The sequence below is a fragment of the Anolis sagrei genome, chromosome 4 (assembly GCF_037176765.1).
Source record: "Anolis sagrei isolate rAnoSag1 chromosome 4, rAnoSag1.mat, whole genome shotgun sequence".
Taxonomy (NCBI): Eukaryota; Metazoa; Chordata; class Lepidosauria; order Squamata; family Dactyloidae; genus Anolis; species Anolis sagrei.
Window position 1 is genome coordinate 245463806 of NC_090024.1, and position 17572 is coordinate 245481377.

Sequence of the window (17572 nt, forward strand, 5' to 3'; positions counted from 1 at the left end):
TCAACTCTGCTCCTCAGGATAAAGATCTGATCTCAAGATCTGCTCTCAAGTTTCATCCTGGAAGTTCCAGCTTGGTAGAAAGAAGTAGGACTAGATGGTCTCTTCAACTCTGCTCCTCAGGATAAAGATCTGACCTCAAGATCTGCTCTCAAGTTTCATCCTGGAAGTTCCAGCTTGGTAGAAAGAAGTAGGACTAGATGGTCTCTTCAACTCTGCTCCTCAGGATAAAGATCTGACCTCAAGATCTGCTCTCAAGTTTCATCCTGGAAGTTCCAGCTTGGTAGAAAGAAGTAGGACTAGATGGTCTCTTCAACTCTGCTCCTCAGGATGAAGATCTGACCTCAAGAAAGTTTCATCCTGGAAGCTTCAGGCAGGAATCCTAAGCACCGGTATGCCCAGGCTGTCAAAGCATTGACCCCCAAACACAAGCAGAGCATGCATACAGTCCATTACATTTTTATACAGATTTATTTATTCATTCCGGACATTTATATCCCGTCCTATCTCAACCTCCGCGGAGGGACTCTGGGCGGCTAACAAACTGGTAGCCCACGGTGCCCACAACCAAAAACATAAATATACAATTTAAATAACAATATAGCAATAAAACAGTACAAAACAGTATAATAACAATCAGTCAACAGTGGCCGGTTTAAGTCATCAACAAAGGAGTAGTCAGTCAGTTCCATAAAAGCCGTCACGTCAGCAGGTCAACCTCATCTACAAAAGCCTGATCCCATAGCCAGCATTTCACTTGTTTCCGAAAGGTCAAGAGGGATGCAGCAGATCTAATTTCGCTTGGGAGGGAGTTCCACAGCCCAGGGGCCACCACAGAAAAGGCCCTGTCCCTTGTCCCCACCAAATGAGATTGCGGTAATGGGGGGATAACGAGCAGGATCTCCCCGGATGATCTCAGGGCCTGTTGTGACTCAGCTGGAATCAGAGAGTGTTTCCGATGACGATGATGGGACTCAGGTTCACAGTTTGGTTCAAAATGTCCCTGTTATAGACAGTGAAGAAATGCAGTTTCCCACAGTAAGGCATGAGAATGTTGATACTGAAAATAGCCAGGTGCAGTTTGACTCAGAGAAGGAGGACAGCTCTCGGCCTGGTTCTCAGCCTGATAATGAGCAAGCAGGGAAACAGGCTAAAGAACAGACTGACCTTGACGATAAGGGAACATTAGATAGGGCTGACAGGTTGGAATTCTGAATTCGAAGGAGTGAAAGAATAGCTAACAAGAGGGAGGCCAGAGAAATGCCTTCATATTTTGCCAAGGGTATTAAGCAGTGTGTTTGGGACCAGGTCTTTGTCAAAGCAACTTCGCGTTTACCTAAGGAGCTTGCCTTTTGCTGATGCCTTTTTGGATTAAGCTTCAAGTGCTATGTTCTATTGATCTTTTGGAACATTAACCTTGCTTTTAAGAACTTGTTTACCTTTTATTTTGAATAAACCATAAAGACTACTGGCTGTGTGCAGTTTGGTGTTCTTCAGCTAGGTGAATCTACTCTGAGGTGCAACAGGGCCCTAGGTTGATCGTACCACTCCGACAGGAAAGTAACCGCATGTCATGCAGGCATGCTGGCCGCATGACCTCGGAGGTGTCTACGGACAACGCCGGCTCTTCGGCTTAGAAACCCCACAAGTCGCGGAAGCGAGAGAAGAGCCTCTCTAGAAGATCGAAGAGGTTGTGTGGGTTCGTAGATGGAAATATGGTCATTAGACAGAAATGCATTCCATTTTCTTCTGCCTAAGTGTAGTATCTTACATTTGTCCTTGTTGGAATGCATTTTGTTAGTTTTGGTTCAGTACTCCAATCTGTTAAGGTCATTTTGAAGTCAGGCATGGGCCAACTTGGACCCTTCTCCAGGTGTTTTGGACTTCAACTCCCACAATTCCTACCGGCTGTTAGGAATTGTGGAAGTTGAAGTCCAAAACACCTGGAGGAGGGCCCAAGTTTGCTCATGCCTGCTAAAAGTGGAAAGAAGCCTGCTCTCACCTTTAGCCTCTTGAGGAGCCACTGCATGAGGCCCTGCTGAGCGGCATCCGAACACATCTCTGGCCGGAACTCCGCCATGTTTTCAATGATCGCTGGAGTGGAAAAGGGGAGGGGGGGAGAGAAGAGAGATTGTCAGTTCCAGATTTCCAGCTGACACCAAGAGGATCCCTTCCTGTCATCTCCGCATTCTCAGCATGCGTCAGCTTCTCTTTTCTGAATTGCCAGGCATTAATTAGGGCAGCGTGGCTTCAAAATAAAAGGAGAGGGAGTGGGTCCCCCCTCCTCCTTCCTCTTTGAAGTATCATTCAGATGAGGCACCTGGGAACGGCTTTGGTGTCATTCTCAACAAGGTGATTTGGAAAGCCCACTTCCAAGCCTAGAGAAGGCGTTACCTTAAAAACCCACACACCTGGACAGGTACGTGTCCCTTTCAAAAGGGGAACCAATAATAATCAAGAATGGTGGTTGTTGGATCACTCCAACAACCACCATGTCGGACTACACAGAGAAGCCATTGAAATCCACAAGCATGTGGACAATTTCAACAGAAAGGAAGAAACCAGGAAAATGAACAAAATCTAGCTACCAGTATTAAAAAAAACTCTAAAATTACAACAGCACAACAACAGAGAGGAAACAAACAAGGACACGTAATCACCTCTCAACAAAAGATTGCTCCAGGCACTGCCAGGCAATCAAATGCTAATCAAGGTGGTCAGTCGAAACATTCACACCTAGCTCCAGCAGACAAGAGTCCTTTGTCCCACCCTGGTCGTTCCACAGATATATAAACCCATTTTCCTGGTTCCAACAGACCTCCCTACCTCTGAGGATGCTTGCCATAGATGCAGGCGAAACGTCAGGGGAGAAGGCCTCTAGAACATGGCCATATAGCCCAAAAAAACCTACAACAACCCAGTGATTCCGCCCATGAAAACCTTCAACAATACATTAAGAGTTTTTTAATACTGGTAGCCAGATTTTGTTCATTTTCATGATTTCCTCCTTTCTGTTGGAATTGTCCACATGCTTGTGTATTTCAATGGTTTCTTTGTGTAGCCTGACATAGTGGTTGTGAGAGTGAAGTAAAATACTTGCCTTTCTCCATACCCTGCCTTTCTCCATTCTCCAGCATCCGGATATTGGCAATCTGGTCTCTCGTTCCTCTGCCTTTTCTAAACCCAGCTTGAACATCTGGCAACTCTCGCTCCATGTATTGCTGGAGGCTTCCTTGCAGGATCTTGAGCATTACCTTACTGGCATGAGAAATAAGGGCCACTGTACAGAAGTTGGAGCAGTCTTTCGCATTTCCCTTTTTTGGTATGGGGATGTGAGTTGATTTTTTTCCAGTCTGATGGCCATTCTTGTGTTTTCCATATTTGCTAGCAAATGGCATGCATCACCTTGACAGCATCATCTTTTAAGATTTTAAACAGTTCAGCTGGGATCCCGTCATCTCCTGCTGCCTTGTTGTTAGCAATGCTTCTCAAGGCCCATTCAACCTCACTCCTCAGGATGTCTGGTTCTAATTCATTCACCACACCGTCAAAACTATCCTCAATATTATTATCCTTCCTATACAGATCTTCTGTATAGTCTCGCCACCTTCTCTTGATCTCTTCAGCTTCTGTTAGGTCCCTGCCATCTTTGTTTCTTATCATACCAATTTTTGCCTGAAATTTACCTCCAATGTTTCTAATTTTCTGGAAGAGGTCTCTTGTCCTTCCTATTCTGTTGTCTTCTTCCACTTCCATGCATTGCTTATTTAAAAATAGTTCCTTATCTCTTCTGGCTAACCTCTGGAATTGCGCATTTAACTGGGCATATCTCCCCTTATCCCTGTTTCCTTTTGCTTTCCTCCTTTCTTGGGCTACTTCCAGTGTCTCAGCAGACAACCATTTTGCCTTCTTGGTTTTCTTTTTCTTTGGGACGTACTTTGTTGCCGCCTCCTGAACAATGTCGCGGACTTCTGTCCATAGTTCTTCTGGGACTCTGTTTACTAAATCTAGTCCTTCAAATCTGTTCTTCACTTCCACTGTATATTCGCTAGGAATGTTAGTGAGATCATATCTAACTGGTCTGTGTATTTTCCCTGATCTCTTTAGTTTTATTCTACTCTGTGATAGAGACCAAGTATTCCTAAGCAAAGAAATATGGACCTTTCCCAAAAAGCACCGAGTAACAAGAGAGCTGCCGGCCATGGCGTTGTCTGGGAGCCGGAGTAATGGGTTGTCTTTCAAGGAAATGGGGCTTCTTTGCAAATTACCACCCGCTTCCAACATCAGCCTTCGAGGGAAACATCAGTCTGAAGGAAAACAGGCAGCTGCAGGTATCTATTATTTGTAATAGAAGGCTGGAAATGGGTTTGCTCTGCTCCGAACACGACTTGGGCATCGAAGCCGTCAGCAGAGAACTCTCCAAGAAAGCAATGCTGGCACTTCTTCCCCGGAGTTTACATCTTCAGCTTTAAAGCATTTTTTTCTAACCACCTTGGAGACATCTATCATTTCTAGGGAGCATTTCGGCCACTGAAATGAACATTTATTCCAAACTATTCCCATTCTAGTTAATGACGCCCCTTTCAAGCAAAGGAACAAGTACTTGTCAGAATTCATATGAAGGGCAAAGAAACCTAGAATTAGGTTTAAACTTCTTCAGGGTGTTTGTAAAAATTGTCTGATTTTGAGAAATTAGAGGTTAATACAACTCAAAGGACTACATCTGAGCTTCAGTTGACAGGCCTGCATAGGGTATGAAAGGATCATGAAAGGCAGGATCATCAAGTTTGCAGAAGACACCAAATTGGGAGGGAGAGCCAAGACTCCAGAGGACAGGAGCTGGATTCAAAACAATCTTGACAGATTAGAGAGATGATGGGCCAAAACTAACACAATGAAGTTCAACAGTGACAAATGCAAGATACTCCACTTTGGCAGGAAAAACGAAATGCAAAGATACAGAATGGGGGACGATGAGGCCTGGCTCGAGAGCAGTACGTGTGAAAAAGATCTTGGAGTCCTCATGGACAACAAGTTGAACATGAGCCAACAATGTAATGTGGCGGCAAAAAAAGCCAATGGGATTTTGGCCTGCATCAAGAGGAGCATAGTGTCTAGGTCTAGGCAAGCCATGCTCCCCATGCTCTATTCCGCTTTGGTTAGCCCACACCTGGAATATTGTGTCCAATTCTGGGCACCTCAATTGAAGAGAGATATTGACAAGCTGGAATGTGTCCAGAGGAGGGCAACTAAAATGATCAAGGGTCTGGAGAATAAGCCCTATGAGGAGCAGCTTAAAGAGCTGGGCATGTTTAGCCTGCAGAAGAGAAGGCTGAGAGGAGACATGATGAGGGCCAGGGATAAATATGTGAGAGGAAGTCCTAGGGAGGAGGAGGGAGCAAGCATGTCTTCTGCTTCCTTGGAGTCTAGGACGCGATGGAACAATGGCTTCAAACTACAAGAGAGGAGATTCCACCTGAACATGAGGAAGAACTTCCTGACTGTGAGAGCCGTTCAGCAGTGGAACTCTCTGCCCCGGAGTGTGGTGGAGGCTCCTTCTTTGGAAGCTTTTAAACAGAGGCTGGATGGCCATCTGTCAAGGGTGCTTTGAATGCAATTGTCCTGCTTCTTGGCAGAATGGGGTGGGACTGGATGGCCCAGGGGTCTCTTCCAACTCTTAGATTCTATGATTCTACCTTCTAGCTTTAATGATCATTTCGTTAGACGAGTGATGATTTGCAGACTTGGCGCTGAAGATTTACAAGGATTTCTCCACTCACTCGGAGACTTCTTGAGAGCTTTACCTCCTTATTGATTTGTAGAAAGCAACTGAAGACTTGGCTCTGGAAGCAGGCTTTTTGGAGACGATCAGTCTTAAATGAAGGTATTTTAATAAAATCGAATGGCCTGGACAACAATATTGGATTATGTGATTTTATGTGATTTTACGGAGCCCCCAGTGGCGCAATGGATGGCGCAGAAGGACTGAAGAGCGACAGGTCAGAGGTTTGAATCCGAGGAGAGCATGGATGAGCTCCCTCTGTCAGAGCTTCCTCTGTCAGCTCCAGCTCCCCATGCAGGGACATGAGAGAAGACTCTCACAAGTATGGTAAACATCAAAACATCTGGGCGTCTACTGGGCAACGTCCTTGCAGACGGTCAATTCTCTCTCTCACCAGAAGCAACTTGCAGTTTCTCAAGTCACTCTTGACATGAAAGAGACATATGATTCTAAATATGATTTTGGAAACACCAGCATAATATTAAGGCCTGCAATGACTAACTACCTCCTTGCTGAAACTGTGATCAAAACCTGCTAACGAGAATGGATAAGAACTGTGACAATGGTTCTTTCAAGTTAAGGAAATGTTTGCAACATTCCTTATGTTAAGAAGGAAGTCAACATAAGATCAACACCAATCAAGAAGATCAACATCTGGCCAGGAAACTGAGATGGATCCAGGATGGTAGACGTCTATCATTCATTTACAACTTTGGGACTACATCAGCAGAAAACTCCTATAAAAGACTCAGTCTAACAATTCTTAAAGTGTGGCGGACCGAGGAGTCTGTTCCACCCGTCATGCTCTTCTCCATGGGAAGGAGAGAGATGGTGTATTCGGAGAGTGTCAGGTATGCTCTGGGAAAGCATGATTCTGGACACTTTGGGGCTTCTTTCTCAAGGGAAGAGGAAGAAGTGCGCTTTTGGAGTCTTGGATTTTGGGCAGGGAGTCAGGTTCTGCTGTATGGAAAACAGAGGTCTGGTCCTTGGCACGGTTCTTAGGGAAAGAAGTTTTGGCACTTTGAAGTTTTGGCGTTATGGAGCTATGTGTTTGTCAGGCTGCAAGAAATCAGGGTCTGGCCTAAGAGGTGCTTCTCCAAGGAAGGAGAAAAGGATATGGTAATATTTTGGAAGCATGTGGATGAATGCATGTACTTGTGCGTGAATGTTGAGTGAAAATGTTATTCCCCTTTGTTTGTTTGTTAACCAATGTAATTGTAAATCCAGTATAGTTGCATAGAATGTCTGTATAATCTGTACGTCCAATGTCATTATTTGTCTAAATGTTTTTCTGTAATCTGATATACTCTCTCACACTGGAAATTGCAATAAAAGAACCTATGCTTTAAAGTTATTGAAAAGTCATCCATGACATAATTGGTGTCAGAAGTGGGATATTCTTTTCCAATGTGGGAAAGTTATTCACAGCACAACTGCAGGCACCTGACCTTATCTGCAGAGTTAACTCATGGAGTAAGGTTTTCATCCAAAATATCCAGAGGCTTTAATCTTCACTGTTGCAATATATATTAATATACAAACAGGATATGCAGATCCACTTTCAGCTTGTCATTGCAAACAATAGTCATATACAGAACAGGCAGATACTCACACTGAGTCACACAAGAGAGACAAAGATGGATTCTTTCATCCTCCTTATATAGCCACCTGCTGATAGGTCATCATAAGGGACACTGGCTGATGCAACCCCTTTGCAATTGGAGTTAGCCATCACCACACCCCCTTAGGAATTGCATCATGACATTTATAGTCATACCCAGGTGTTCTCAATCAACCACATGTTCATCAAACAGTATTTTCTTTCATGGTTACAAATGCTGCACCATTTCTATCCAACATCTAGGACCTCCCAAAAGTGAGCCACCCAGGCTAAGACATGCCAAGCTTTCCCCATCAAATCTGGCATGCTGCCCCCCTCACAGTTCATTCAGCCCAGCCCCACTTACCCAAAGTGTTGTGAACACCATCGGCCTCTTCCTTGACGTTTTCATCCAAGCGCTCCAGGTTCTGCACCAGCAACGCCACCACCTGACCGTCCACCTGGGATGCCAAGAAAGGGGGAGATGTTTGCTTTGGCCAGACCCCACATGGAACAAATCTGTGTCCAGTTCTGGGCAAACCGAGTCGAGCTGGGATGTGTCCAGAGAAAGGCCACCAAAATGGTCAGAGTTTTTGAAACCATGCCCTGTGATGAATGACTGAGGCTAAGGGAGCTGAGTAGATTTAGCTTGGAGAAAAGAAGGTTGAGAGAAGAGGACATGAGAGCAATGTTTCAATATTTGAAAGTATGACTCGTTGAGGACAAGGGGACAAGCTTATTTTCTGCTGCTCTTGAGACTAGGTGTGCTGTCGCACGCTGGGCCTATGACAATGTCTGTTTACAGGACGTCCTTTCTGTATGACCAATGGGACCCTGGGGGTGCCTCAGCTAAAGGGTCTCATAGGTTTCCCAACACAAAGTTCTGTAGAGGTTCAAAACAAGTCCAACAAAGTTCTTTATTAAGGCTTAAATCTTCAAACAAATAATCTTGAAAAACTAGTAGCTTTCTCAATCTCCCAACAAGGGATAGGCAACTGCTTGTTAAACTGTTCCTTTCTTCTTTAGGGAAACCTTCCGATCCCTCCTTGGGCAATCTTTCTTAACCCTGCTGGCGTGAGGCCCCAACCCCCAGCTCCAAACTGCTTTATGGATAGCCCGAGTGACCCTTACCAGACAAGGACTCTGTAGATCTGCCAAGTTGGTGTCCTGTAGATTTGCCCCACAAAGGCCGTGGAACCATTCCTTTATTTTCCAGCAAAGCTGCTGTATTTCCCCAGCAGAGCTGTGGAACTGTAACTTTATTCCCCAGCAAAGCTTTGGAGGTTTTCCTTTTTCCCAGCAAAGCTGGCTGTAAATCTATTTTTTTCACCCCAGCAAACAGAACAGAAGCTCTCCGAAGCTCTAGGTGCTCTTACTGCCTATACAGGGAAAACCAACTGATCCTTAATCCATCTAAAACACAGACCTCTGCCTTTCACCTCAAGAACAGACAAGCATCCCGAGCTCTGAGGATTGTTACCTGGGAAGGAATCCCACTGGAGCATTGCAGCACACCCAAATACCTGGGAGTCACTTTGGATCGTGCTCTGACCTACAAGAAGCACTGCCTGAACATCAAGCAAAAAGTGGGTGCTAGAAACAATATCATATGAAAGCTGACTGGCACAACCTGGGGATCACAACCAGATACAGTGAAGACATCTGCCCTTGCGCTATGCTACTCTGCTGCTGAGTACGCATGTCCAGTGTGGAACACATCTCACCACACTAAAACAGTGGATGTGGCTCTTAATGAGACATGCCGCATTATCACGGCGTGTCTGCGCCCTACACCGCTGGAGAAATTACACTGTTTAGCTGGTATTGCACCACCTGACATCCTCCGGGAAGTAGCAGCCAATAGTGAAAGGACCAAGGCAGTAACATCTCCAGCTCATCCCTTGTTTGGGCATCAGCCAGCATGTCAACGACTTAAATCAAGAAATAGTTTTGTTAGATCTACAGAGACACTCGCTGGAACACCTCAGCAAGCGAGAGTTTAAAAGTGGCAGGCTCAAACCCAGAACCTCAATCCGTGGGTGATACCAGATGAGAGACTCCTCCCTGGGCACACAGAAGACTGGGCAACTTGGAAGGCGCTGAACAGAATGTGCTCTGGCACCATGAGATGCAGAGCCAATCTTAAGAAATGGGGCTACAGGGTGGAATCCACAGCATGCGAGTGTGGAGAGGAGCAAACCACTGACCACCTGCTGCAATGCAACCTGAGCCCTGCCACCGGCACGATGGAGGACCTCCTTGCAGCAACACCTGAAGCACTCCAAGTGGCCAGCTTCTGGTCAAAGGACATTTAATCAGCTACCAAGTTTGCATAATTTGTGGTGTTTTTTCATCTGTTTGTTTGTTTTGTTCTGTTAGAAATGTAATACAATGTTCTGGTTGCGGATGACACGATAAATAAAACTCCAGCAAAGCTGTGGAACTTTAGCTTTACTCCCCAGCAAAGCTGTAAGAAGTGAAGCTTTTTGCAGGTGGGACAGAGAAAGCCCACACGTCCTACTGTAAGGCTCCAAACTGTGAGACTCTTTGATTCTATGATTCTATGATTCTATGTCCAGGGTGGGAGAAAGAACCCTTGCCTGTTGGAACTAGGTGTGAATGTTTCAATTGGCCACTTGATTAGCATTTGATGGCCTAGACGTTTTTGGGTGTGCCTTGTTACTGCCTGGGAAATTCCTTTGTTGAGGGGTGATTAGCTGTCCCTGATGATTTCTTGTCTGAGGTTCCCCTGTGTTTGAGTGTTGTTCTTTATTTCCTGTTTTACTTTTAGGGTCTCCTCCACCAGCCCACCTCTTTTGGGAGGGCTTTGACTGTGTGTTTCTGCTTGACAGAAAGAAAGGGGTCGGACTGGATGGCCCTTGGGGTCTCCTTCAACTCTATAATTCTAAGTTGGCGCACTGCCAGATATCAAACGCTGTCAAGGGGAGAAAAGAAAACAAGAATCACTCTGGCAAGGAATGTTTTGATCAAGGAACAATCTTCTTGTCAAAGCTTTTCCCCCAGAAAACTCCACCGCTATGTTTTTTTCCCCTTTTAATTAATTGGGCAATTTTTTCCGAGTCAGATGCGACAGGGGGAGAAAAACAAGAAGAAAACATCTGAGGAATATGAACCTTGTCACAAGTCTGCTATTCCCCAATCAAGTCTTGAGTGACTTCTAATCTCCCCGCTTCCCAAAATGTCAGGCAGAAGCTCCCATTGGCGTCAACCGCATATAAGTTTTGACAGGTCCTCCTTCGCAAGGCTCAACACTTGCTGGGTTGCTGAGAGTTTTGCAGGCTGTCTGGCCATGTTCCAGTAGCACTATCTCCTAACTTTTTGTATGCATCTGTAGCTAATGGCATCTTCAGAGGTTCTGTTGGAGGTGAGGCAAGTGGAGTCTATATATACCTGAAGAATAATGTCCAGGGTGGACATTAACCTCATTGCTATGAAACTTCATCTTTTTGAGGGGAAGCTTCCCACCCGAGTGGAAATCATCTATCAGACAGATGGCAAGCTATTTAACCTCAGCAGACTGAAAGCCAAAAGCAAGGTTGCAATAACATCTGTTATAGAACTCCAGTATGCTGATGACAACATCGTTTGTGCGCATTCAGAAGGAAAACCTACAAGCTACTCTAAACACCTTTGCAGAAGCATACAAAAAGCTCAGGCTCTCATTGAACATTGAAAAAACCAAAGTGCTCTTCCAGCAGTCACCAGCCAATCCCTCTCCAATGCCAGAAATACAGCTTAATGGTGTAACATTAGAAAATGTGGACCATTTCCGCTCCCTTGGCAGCCACCTCTCTGACACTGAAATACAACACCAGCTGAGGACCAAAGAGGAACATCAAAATGGTATTCAACTAATAGCCACATTCAGAAGACTTAGGGTGCATCTACACTTTTGGTCCTCCTTTAGCTGCCATGGCTCTAGGACAGTGATTCTCAGCCTGGGGGTCGGGAGCCCTGCGGGGGTCACCAGTGAGTGTCAGAGGGGTCGCCAAAGACCATCAGAAAACACAGTATTTTCTGTTGGTCTGGGGGTTCTGGGTGGAAAGTTTGGTCCAATTTAATTGTTAGTGGGGTTCAGAATGCTCTTTGAGTGTAGGTGAACTATAAATACCAGCAACTACAACTCAAATGTCAAGGTCTACTTTCCCCAAACTCCACAAGTGTTCACATTTGGGCATATTGGGTATTCATGTCAAGTTTGGTCCAGATCCACCAAAGTCAACATCGACACCGAAATACAACACCGCCTGAGCTCTGCGAGCGGAGCATTTTTCCGAATGAAGCAGAGAGTGTTTGAGGACCGGGACATCCGTAGGGATACCAAGGTGCTTGTTTATAAAGCTATTGTCCTCCCAACCCTGCTCTATGCCTGTGAGACGTGGACTGTCTACAGACGTCACATGCAACTCCTGGAACGATGTCATCAGTGCTGCCTATGAAAAATCCTGCAAATCTCTTGGGAAGACAGGCGGGGAAATGTCTGAGTGGTGGAAGAAGCAAAGACCACCAGCATTGAAGCAATGGTCCTCCGCCATCAACTCCGCTGGACTAGCTACGTTGTCCAAATGCACAATCACCATCTCCCAAAGTACTTATTATACTCCCAACTCAAGAACGGGAAATGTAAAGTTGCTGGACAGGAAAAGAGATTTAAAGATGGTCTCAAAGCCAACCTTAAAAACTCTGGCATAGACACCGAGAACCAGGAAGCCCTGGCCTTCGAGCGCTCTAACTGGAGGTCAGCTGTGACCAGCAGTGCTGCGGAATTTGAAGAGGCATGAATGGAGGGTGAAAGGGAGAAACGTGGCAAGAGGAAGGCACGTAAAGTGAACCCTGATTGGGGCTGTCTTCTGTCTGGAGAACATGCAGGTCAATAATAGGGCTCCACAGCCATTATGGACACACCACCAAGACCATCATCCTTGGGCTATGAGGGATCATAATAATAATAATAATAATAATCTTTATTTGTACCCCGCTCCATCTCCCCAATGGGGACTCAGTGCGGCTTACATGAGGCCAAGCCCAAAACAACAATTACATGAAATAAAACAAAACCGAAAACGCAAATAATAAACAATAATAACGCAATTACATAAATCAAAAGACAATATAGCAATATAAAATTACAATAAACACACCTAAGTAAATAATGTCCAGGGTGGGAAAAAGAACCCTTGTCTATTTAAAGCAAGTGTGAATGTTGCAATGAGCAAGCTTGAAGCTGCAAAGTCAATCAGTGAGGGTATCTGCCTAGAGGTAGCCTGGCCAGATTTGGAGGGCCATTTCCTCCTCAAATCCATCCTAGGTTTGCACTTGCAAAACCAAATATCTCCACTGCAGTCTGCAATAAGTCTCAAAAAAATCTTAGGAAGTGATGTTGCAGAGGAAAACAGATATTCAGAGGTAATTCTGCGATGTTTGTGGGGGTGGGATGGAGGGCTTTCTGCATGATTTGGGGGCAAAACTGCCCAAACATCATTTTTTAAAAATTCAGTGGATGAAAAGCCTCTCTTCTTACAAGTAGTGAGACTGGAGGAAGTTCTTAAAATGATATTTTCTTTTGTATTTTGTTCCACTCTCTAAGACAATAAACGTAAATACACTATCATATAATGACAATGGCATTATAATCGATTTTGTAGTCTAAATACATTTTTGCTTCTGTTACTGCGAGCGAACCATTCTGAACGTAATTTCCAAAACATAAAGTATTAAAGATCCTGGAACACATCTTCCCAATATATATAATGGGTCCCCGGGGGTTGGTTTGGGGATATCAGATGCACTGTTTAGAAAAGCAAAGAACGGCAGCCACATCACACGGAACACGTCTGCCCTGGTTGACTCTCTGAGATTTGGAGATTCATCTCTTCTTTGTACATAAGCCTGAGTGGACACGGACGTGGCTCACACTCCATCTTCCAGCAGAAATTTAGCAAATACAGTTGAGTTTCCTTTGACCAAAGTTGGAAATAATCCAAAAATAGAAACTTCCTCCTTTGGGGAAAGGGGGCTAGTCACACATCTAGAAGTTGCCCTGATGGAGGTAAGACTGGAAGAGAGTTTTGCCTACAGAAGTCCCATCTACTTGTGCGCCAGCTGCGCCCGTACCTTGGGAAGTCTGACTTGGCCACGGTGGTCCACGCTTTGTTTACATCCCGTTGAGATTACTGCAACGCTCTCTACGTGGGGTTGCCTCTGAAGACTGCCCGGAAGCTACATCTAGTCCAACGCTCGGCAGCCAGACTGCTAACGGGGACTGGGTACAGGGAGCACACCACTCCGCTGTTACACCAGCTCCACAGGCTGCCAGTCAGCTTCCGAGCACAATTCAAAGTGCTGGTGTTAACCTATAAAGCCCTAAACGACTCTGGCCCTGTTTACCTCTCTGAACGTATTCTCCCCTATGAACCATCAAGATTATTAAGATCGTCTGGAGAGGCCCTCCTCTCGGTCCCACCGGCCTCGCAAGCGCGTCTGGTGGGGATGAGGGACAGGGCCTTCTCGGTGGTGGCCCCGCAACTCTGGAACTCTCTCCCACTGGAGATCAGAACCACCCCTTCTATCCTGACATTCAGGAAACAGGTGAAGATGTGGTTATGGAGACAGGCATTCGACGAGTGAGCCAACACCCTGAGATATGGATGGAAGATGATGTACAATCAATTTTAGTATGACGACTGGCCATTGTAGTTATTGAATATATTTGCTGTTTTAATGTGTTATTGTAATATGAATTATGTTGTTTTACTGACTGTATGTGATTTTATGGTTGGAAACTGGTCTGAGTCCCTCAAAAGAGGTGAGAAGGTCGGTATACAAAACTTTTAAATAAATAAATAATAAAATCTAGGAAGCAGATTTTGTTGGAGAGATCAACCTTTGCATGCTGAACTCACTGGTAGTCATAGTCCGTAGTTCAAACGGATGTTGGTTGTTTACTTCCTGTTTGTTTGTTTGCTCATACCCTCTTTTTCCTGAGTTACTGAAAATACTCTTTTCTTTCCTTGGTGGCCCATTTATCTTTTCCCCTCTGACCCTTTGTCATTAAGCACATGGGAGCAGATGTCCCTAGATAAGGCACTTCATCATTCCTGATGCTATGGAGAACTCTGTTATTCTTTCACCTTGCCTTAAGAAGACACGCTTGTGTGTGTTTATGAACAAGTTGTGAGTAAACGCATTTTTATGGGTTGTTGTGAGTTTTCCAAACTATATAGCCATGGGTTGTTGTAGGTTTTTTCGGGCTGTATGGCCATGGTCTAGAGGCATTCTCTCCTGACGTTTCACCTGCACTTTGGCAAGCATCCTCAGAGGTAGTGAGGTACCTCACTACCTCTGAGGATGCTTGCCAAAGTGCAGGTGAAACGTCAGGAGAGAATGCCTCTATATCATGGCCATACAGCCCGAAAAAACCTACAACAACCCAGTGACTCTGGCCATGAAAGCCTTCGAAAATATATAGCCATGTTCCAGAAGCATTCTCTCCTACTATTTCACCTGCATCTATGGCAGGCATCCACACAACCTCTGAGGATGCCTGCCACTGATGCAGGCGAAACGTCAGGCGAGAAGGCTTCTGGAACATGGCCATACAGCCCGGAAAACTCACAACAACCCAGTCATTATGGCCATTTTATTTATCGTGTCAGGAGCAACCAGAAATTTGTATTACATTTTTAACAAAACAAAGAAACAGACAAAACAGAAAGTTTGCAAGCTTGGTAGTTGATTCGATGTCCTTTGAGCAGTAGCTGTCCACTTGGAGTGCCTCTGGTGTTACTATAAGAAGGTCCTCCATTGTGCACGTGGCAGGGCTCAGGTTGCATTGCAGCAGGTGGTCAGTGGTTTGCTCTTCTCCACACTCACATGTCGTGGATTCCACTGTGTGGCCCCATTTCTTGAGGTTGGCTCTGCATCTTGTGGTGCCAGAGCGCAGTTGTTCAGCGCCTTCCAAGTTGCCCAGTCTTCTGTGTGCCCAGAGGGGAGTCTCTCATTTGGTATCAGGCATTAGTTGAGGTTCTGGGTTTGAGCCTGCCACCTTTGGACTCTCGCTTGCTGAGGTGTTCCAGTGAGTGTCTCTGTAGATCTTAGAATACTATTTCTTGATTTAAGTCGCTGACGTGTTGGCTGATACCCAAACAGGGGATGAGCTGGAGATGTCTCTGCCTTGGTCCTTTCACTATCGGCTGCAACTTCCTGGCGGATGTCAGGTGGTGCAATACCGGCTAAACAGTGTAATTTCTCCAGTGGTGTAGGGTGCAGACACCCCATGATAATGCGGCATGTCTCATTAAGAGCCACATCCACTGTTTTAGCGTTCCACACTGGGCATGCGTACTCAGCAGCAGAGTAGCATAGCGCAAGGGCAGTTGTCTTCACTGGGTCTGGTTGTGATCCCCAGGTTGTGCCGGTCAGCTTTTGTATGGCCATGAAAGCCTTTGACAATACATTGAAGATATTGTTATGTTTTTACTTAAGTGTGGGCCTTTTCTCTGCAAGACTGTGTGTCAGGGACGTGGCTAGTCTTTCTATTCTGCCTTCAGCATTAGTGTGCCGTAAGCTCTGCTGCCTAAGAGACTCACCAAACCCCATTTTTTCAATCCAAGGGGCTTCTATGCCACTTTGCAAGTGGACTGAGTCATGAAAGTTGTCATGCCTTTGAGTTTGCAAGATGCACTGAAGGCCTCTCAGTCATAAGGTCACTAATTTTCCAGCAGACAAGAACAGCAAAGCACTGATTGGAATTGGACCTTTTAGGTAGACAAAACCCTCCTTTTCTCGTCCTGGTGAAAGCAGATGGTTGCTTCAATGTTCACTGAATCCAGAGTTCAGAGCTCCCTTACAGTCTGAACCTGGATCCCTGCCCACAATGGGAACCCAACATCTTTGCAGCCAGCCTCGCTTCAGATGCACAGGGAGAGCTCATAATTTTCTCACATAAAGAGGGGTGATTCAGATGTGGCAAACAGCAAAATCCTCTCAAATCTGGGCCACCGTCAACAGGGCTGGAAGAAAGCACGACACACAAAGGGAGCTTTTGTGGAGGCTGATTGCTTCCCTGCGGGAGAGAGCTCCAACACATCTGCATCCAGCATGCAAACGCCTTCCCTTCTCTTGTCCCCAAACCCTCCGCTGCCCTTGTAACGAAGAGCCAGTAATTAAAGCAGCCCAGAGGCCGGCCGGCAGAATGCATCCAGGGCAGCCGTCATTAACCTTTGGCGCGAACATCACACAGCAGCCAGGCAAGAAAGACGGCAACCGCAGAGGATGACAACAAGGCTGCCGCTGGCTCAGCTCCTCCAGAGAAAGCTCCCTGACCCTCTGTGGCCTCACCGGGAAGAAGCGAAATCCACCAGAAAGGCTGCTCCTCCTCTGGCTACAGCTCATTTGACATGGGGAGTGATGAGAATACTTGGGCTGTTTGGCCAGCATCCCTTCTAAAAGTCAGGAAGTCCTCCCTGGTCCCCAGCAGAAGATTCCCAAAAGGAAGGAAGGCTCTATTGCAGTGTTTCTCAACCTGGGGGTCGGGACCCCTGGAGGGGTCGCGAAGGGGTGTTGGAGGGGTCGCCAAAGACCATCAGAAAACAGTATTTTCTGTTAGTCATGGAGGTTCAGTGTGGGAAGCTTGGCTCAATCCAATCATTGGTAGGGTTCAGAATGCTCTTTGATTGTAGGTGAACTATAAATCCCAACAACTACAACTCCCAAATGTCAAGGTCTGTTTCCCCAAATCCCACTAGTGTTCTCATTTGGGCATACTGAGAATTTGTGCCAAGTTTGGTCCAGATCTATCATTGTTTGAGTCCACAGTGCTCTCTAGATGGAGGTGAACTACAACTCCAAAACTCAAGGTTAATGCCCACCAAACCCTTCCAGTATTTTGTGTTGGTCATGGGAGTTCTGTGTGCCAAGTTTGTTTCAATTCCATCATTAGTGGAGTTCAGAATGCTTTTTGATTGTAGGTGTACTATAAATCTCAGGAACTACAACTCCTACGGGATAAAATCAACCTCCCCCCCCCCCAACAATCCTACCAGTATTCAAATTTGGACGCAATGGGTATTTGTGCCAAATTTGGTCCAGTGAATGAACGTACATCCTGCATACCAGATATTTACATTACGATTCACAACAGCAGCAAAATGACAGTTACGAAGTAGCAACAA

The 17572-nt window shown here is 45.6% G+C and overlaps 1 protein-coding gene across 1 annotated transcript in view; it reads right to left on the minus strand.

Annotated features, from left to right (window-relative positions):
* The window catches only part of CTNNBL1 (catenin beta like 1), a 209361-nt gene that overhangs the window by 99160 nt on the left and 92629 nt on the right, over positions 1 to 17572 (minus strand). The window contains exons 6-7 of the mRNA XM_067468297.1: positions 7747 to 7840; positions 2000 to 2091 (exon numbers count right to left, since the gene is read on the minus strand). Coding sequence (XP_067324398.1) covers positions 2000 to 2091; positions 7747 to 7840 — 186 coding nt within the window. The remainder of the gene's footprint in view (positions 1 to 1999; positions 2092 to 7746; positions 7841 to 17572) is intronic.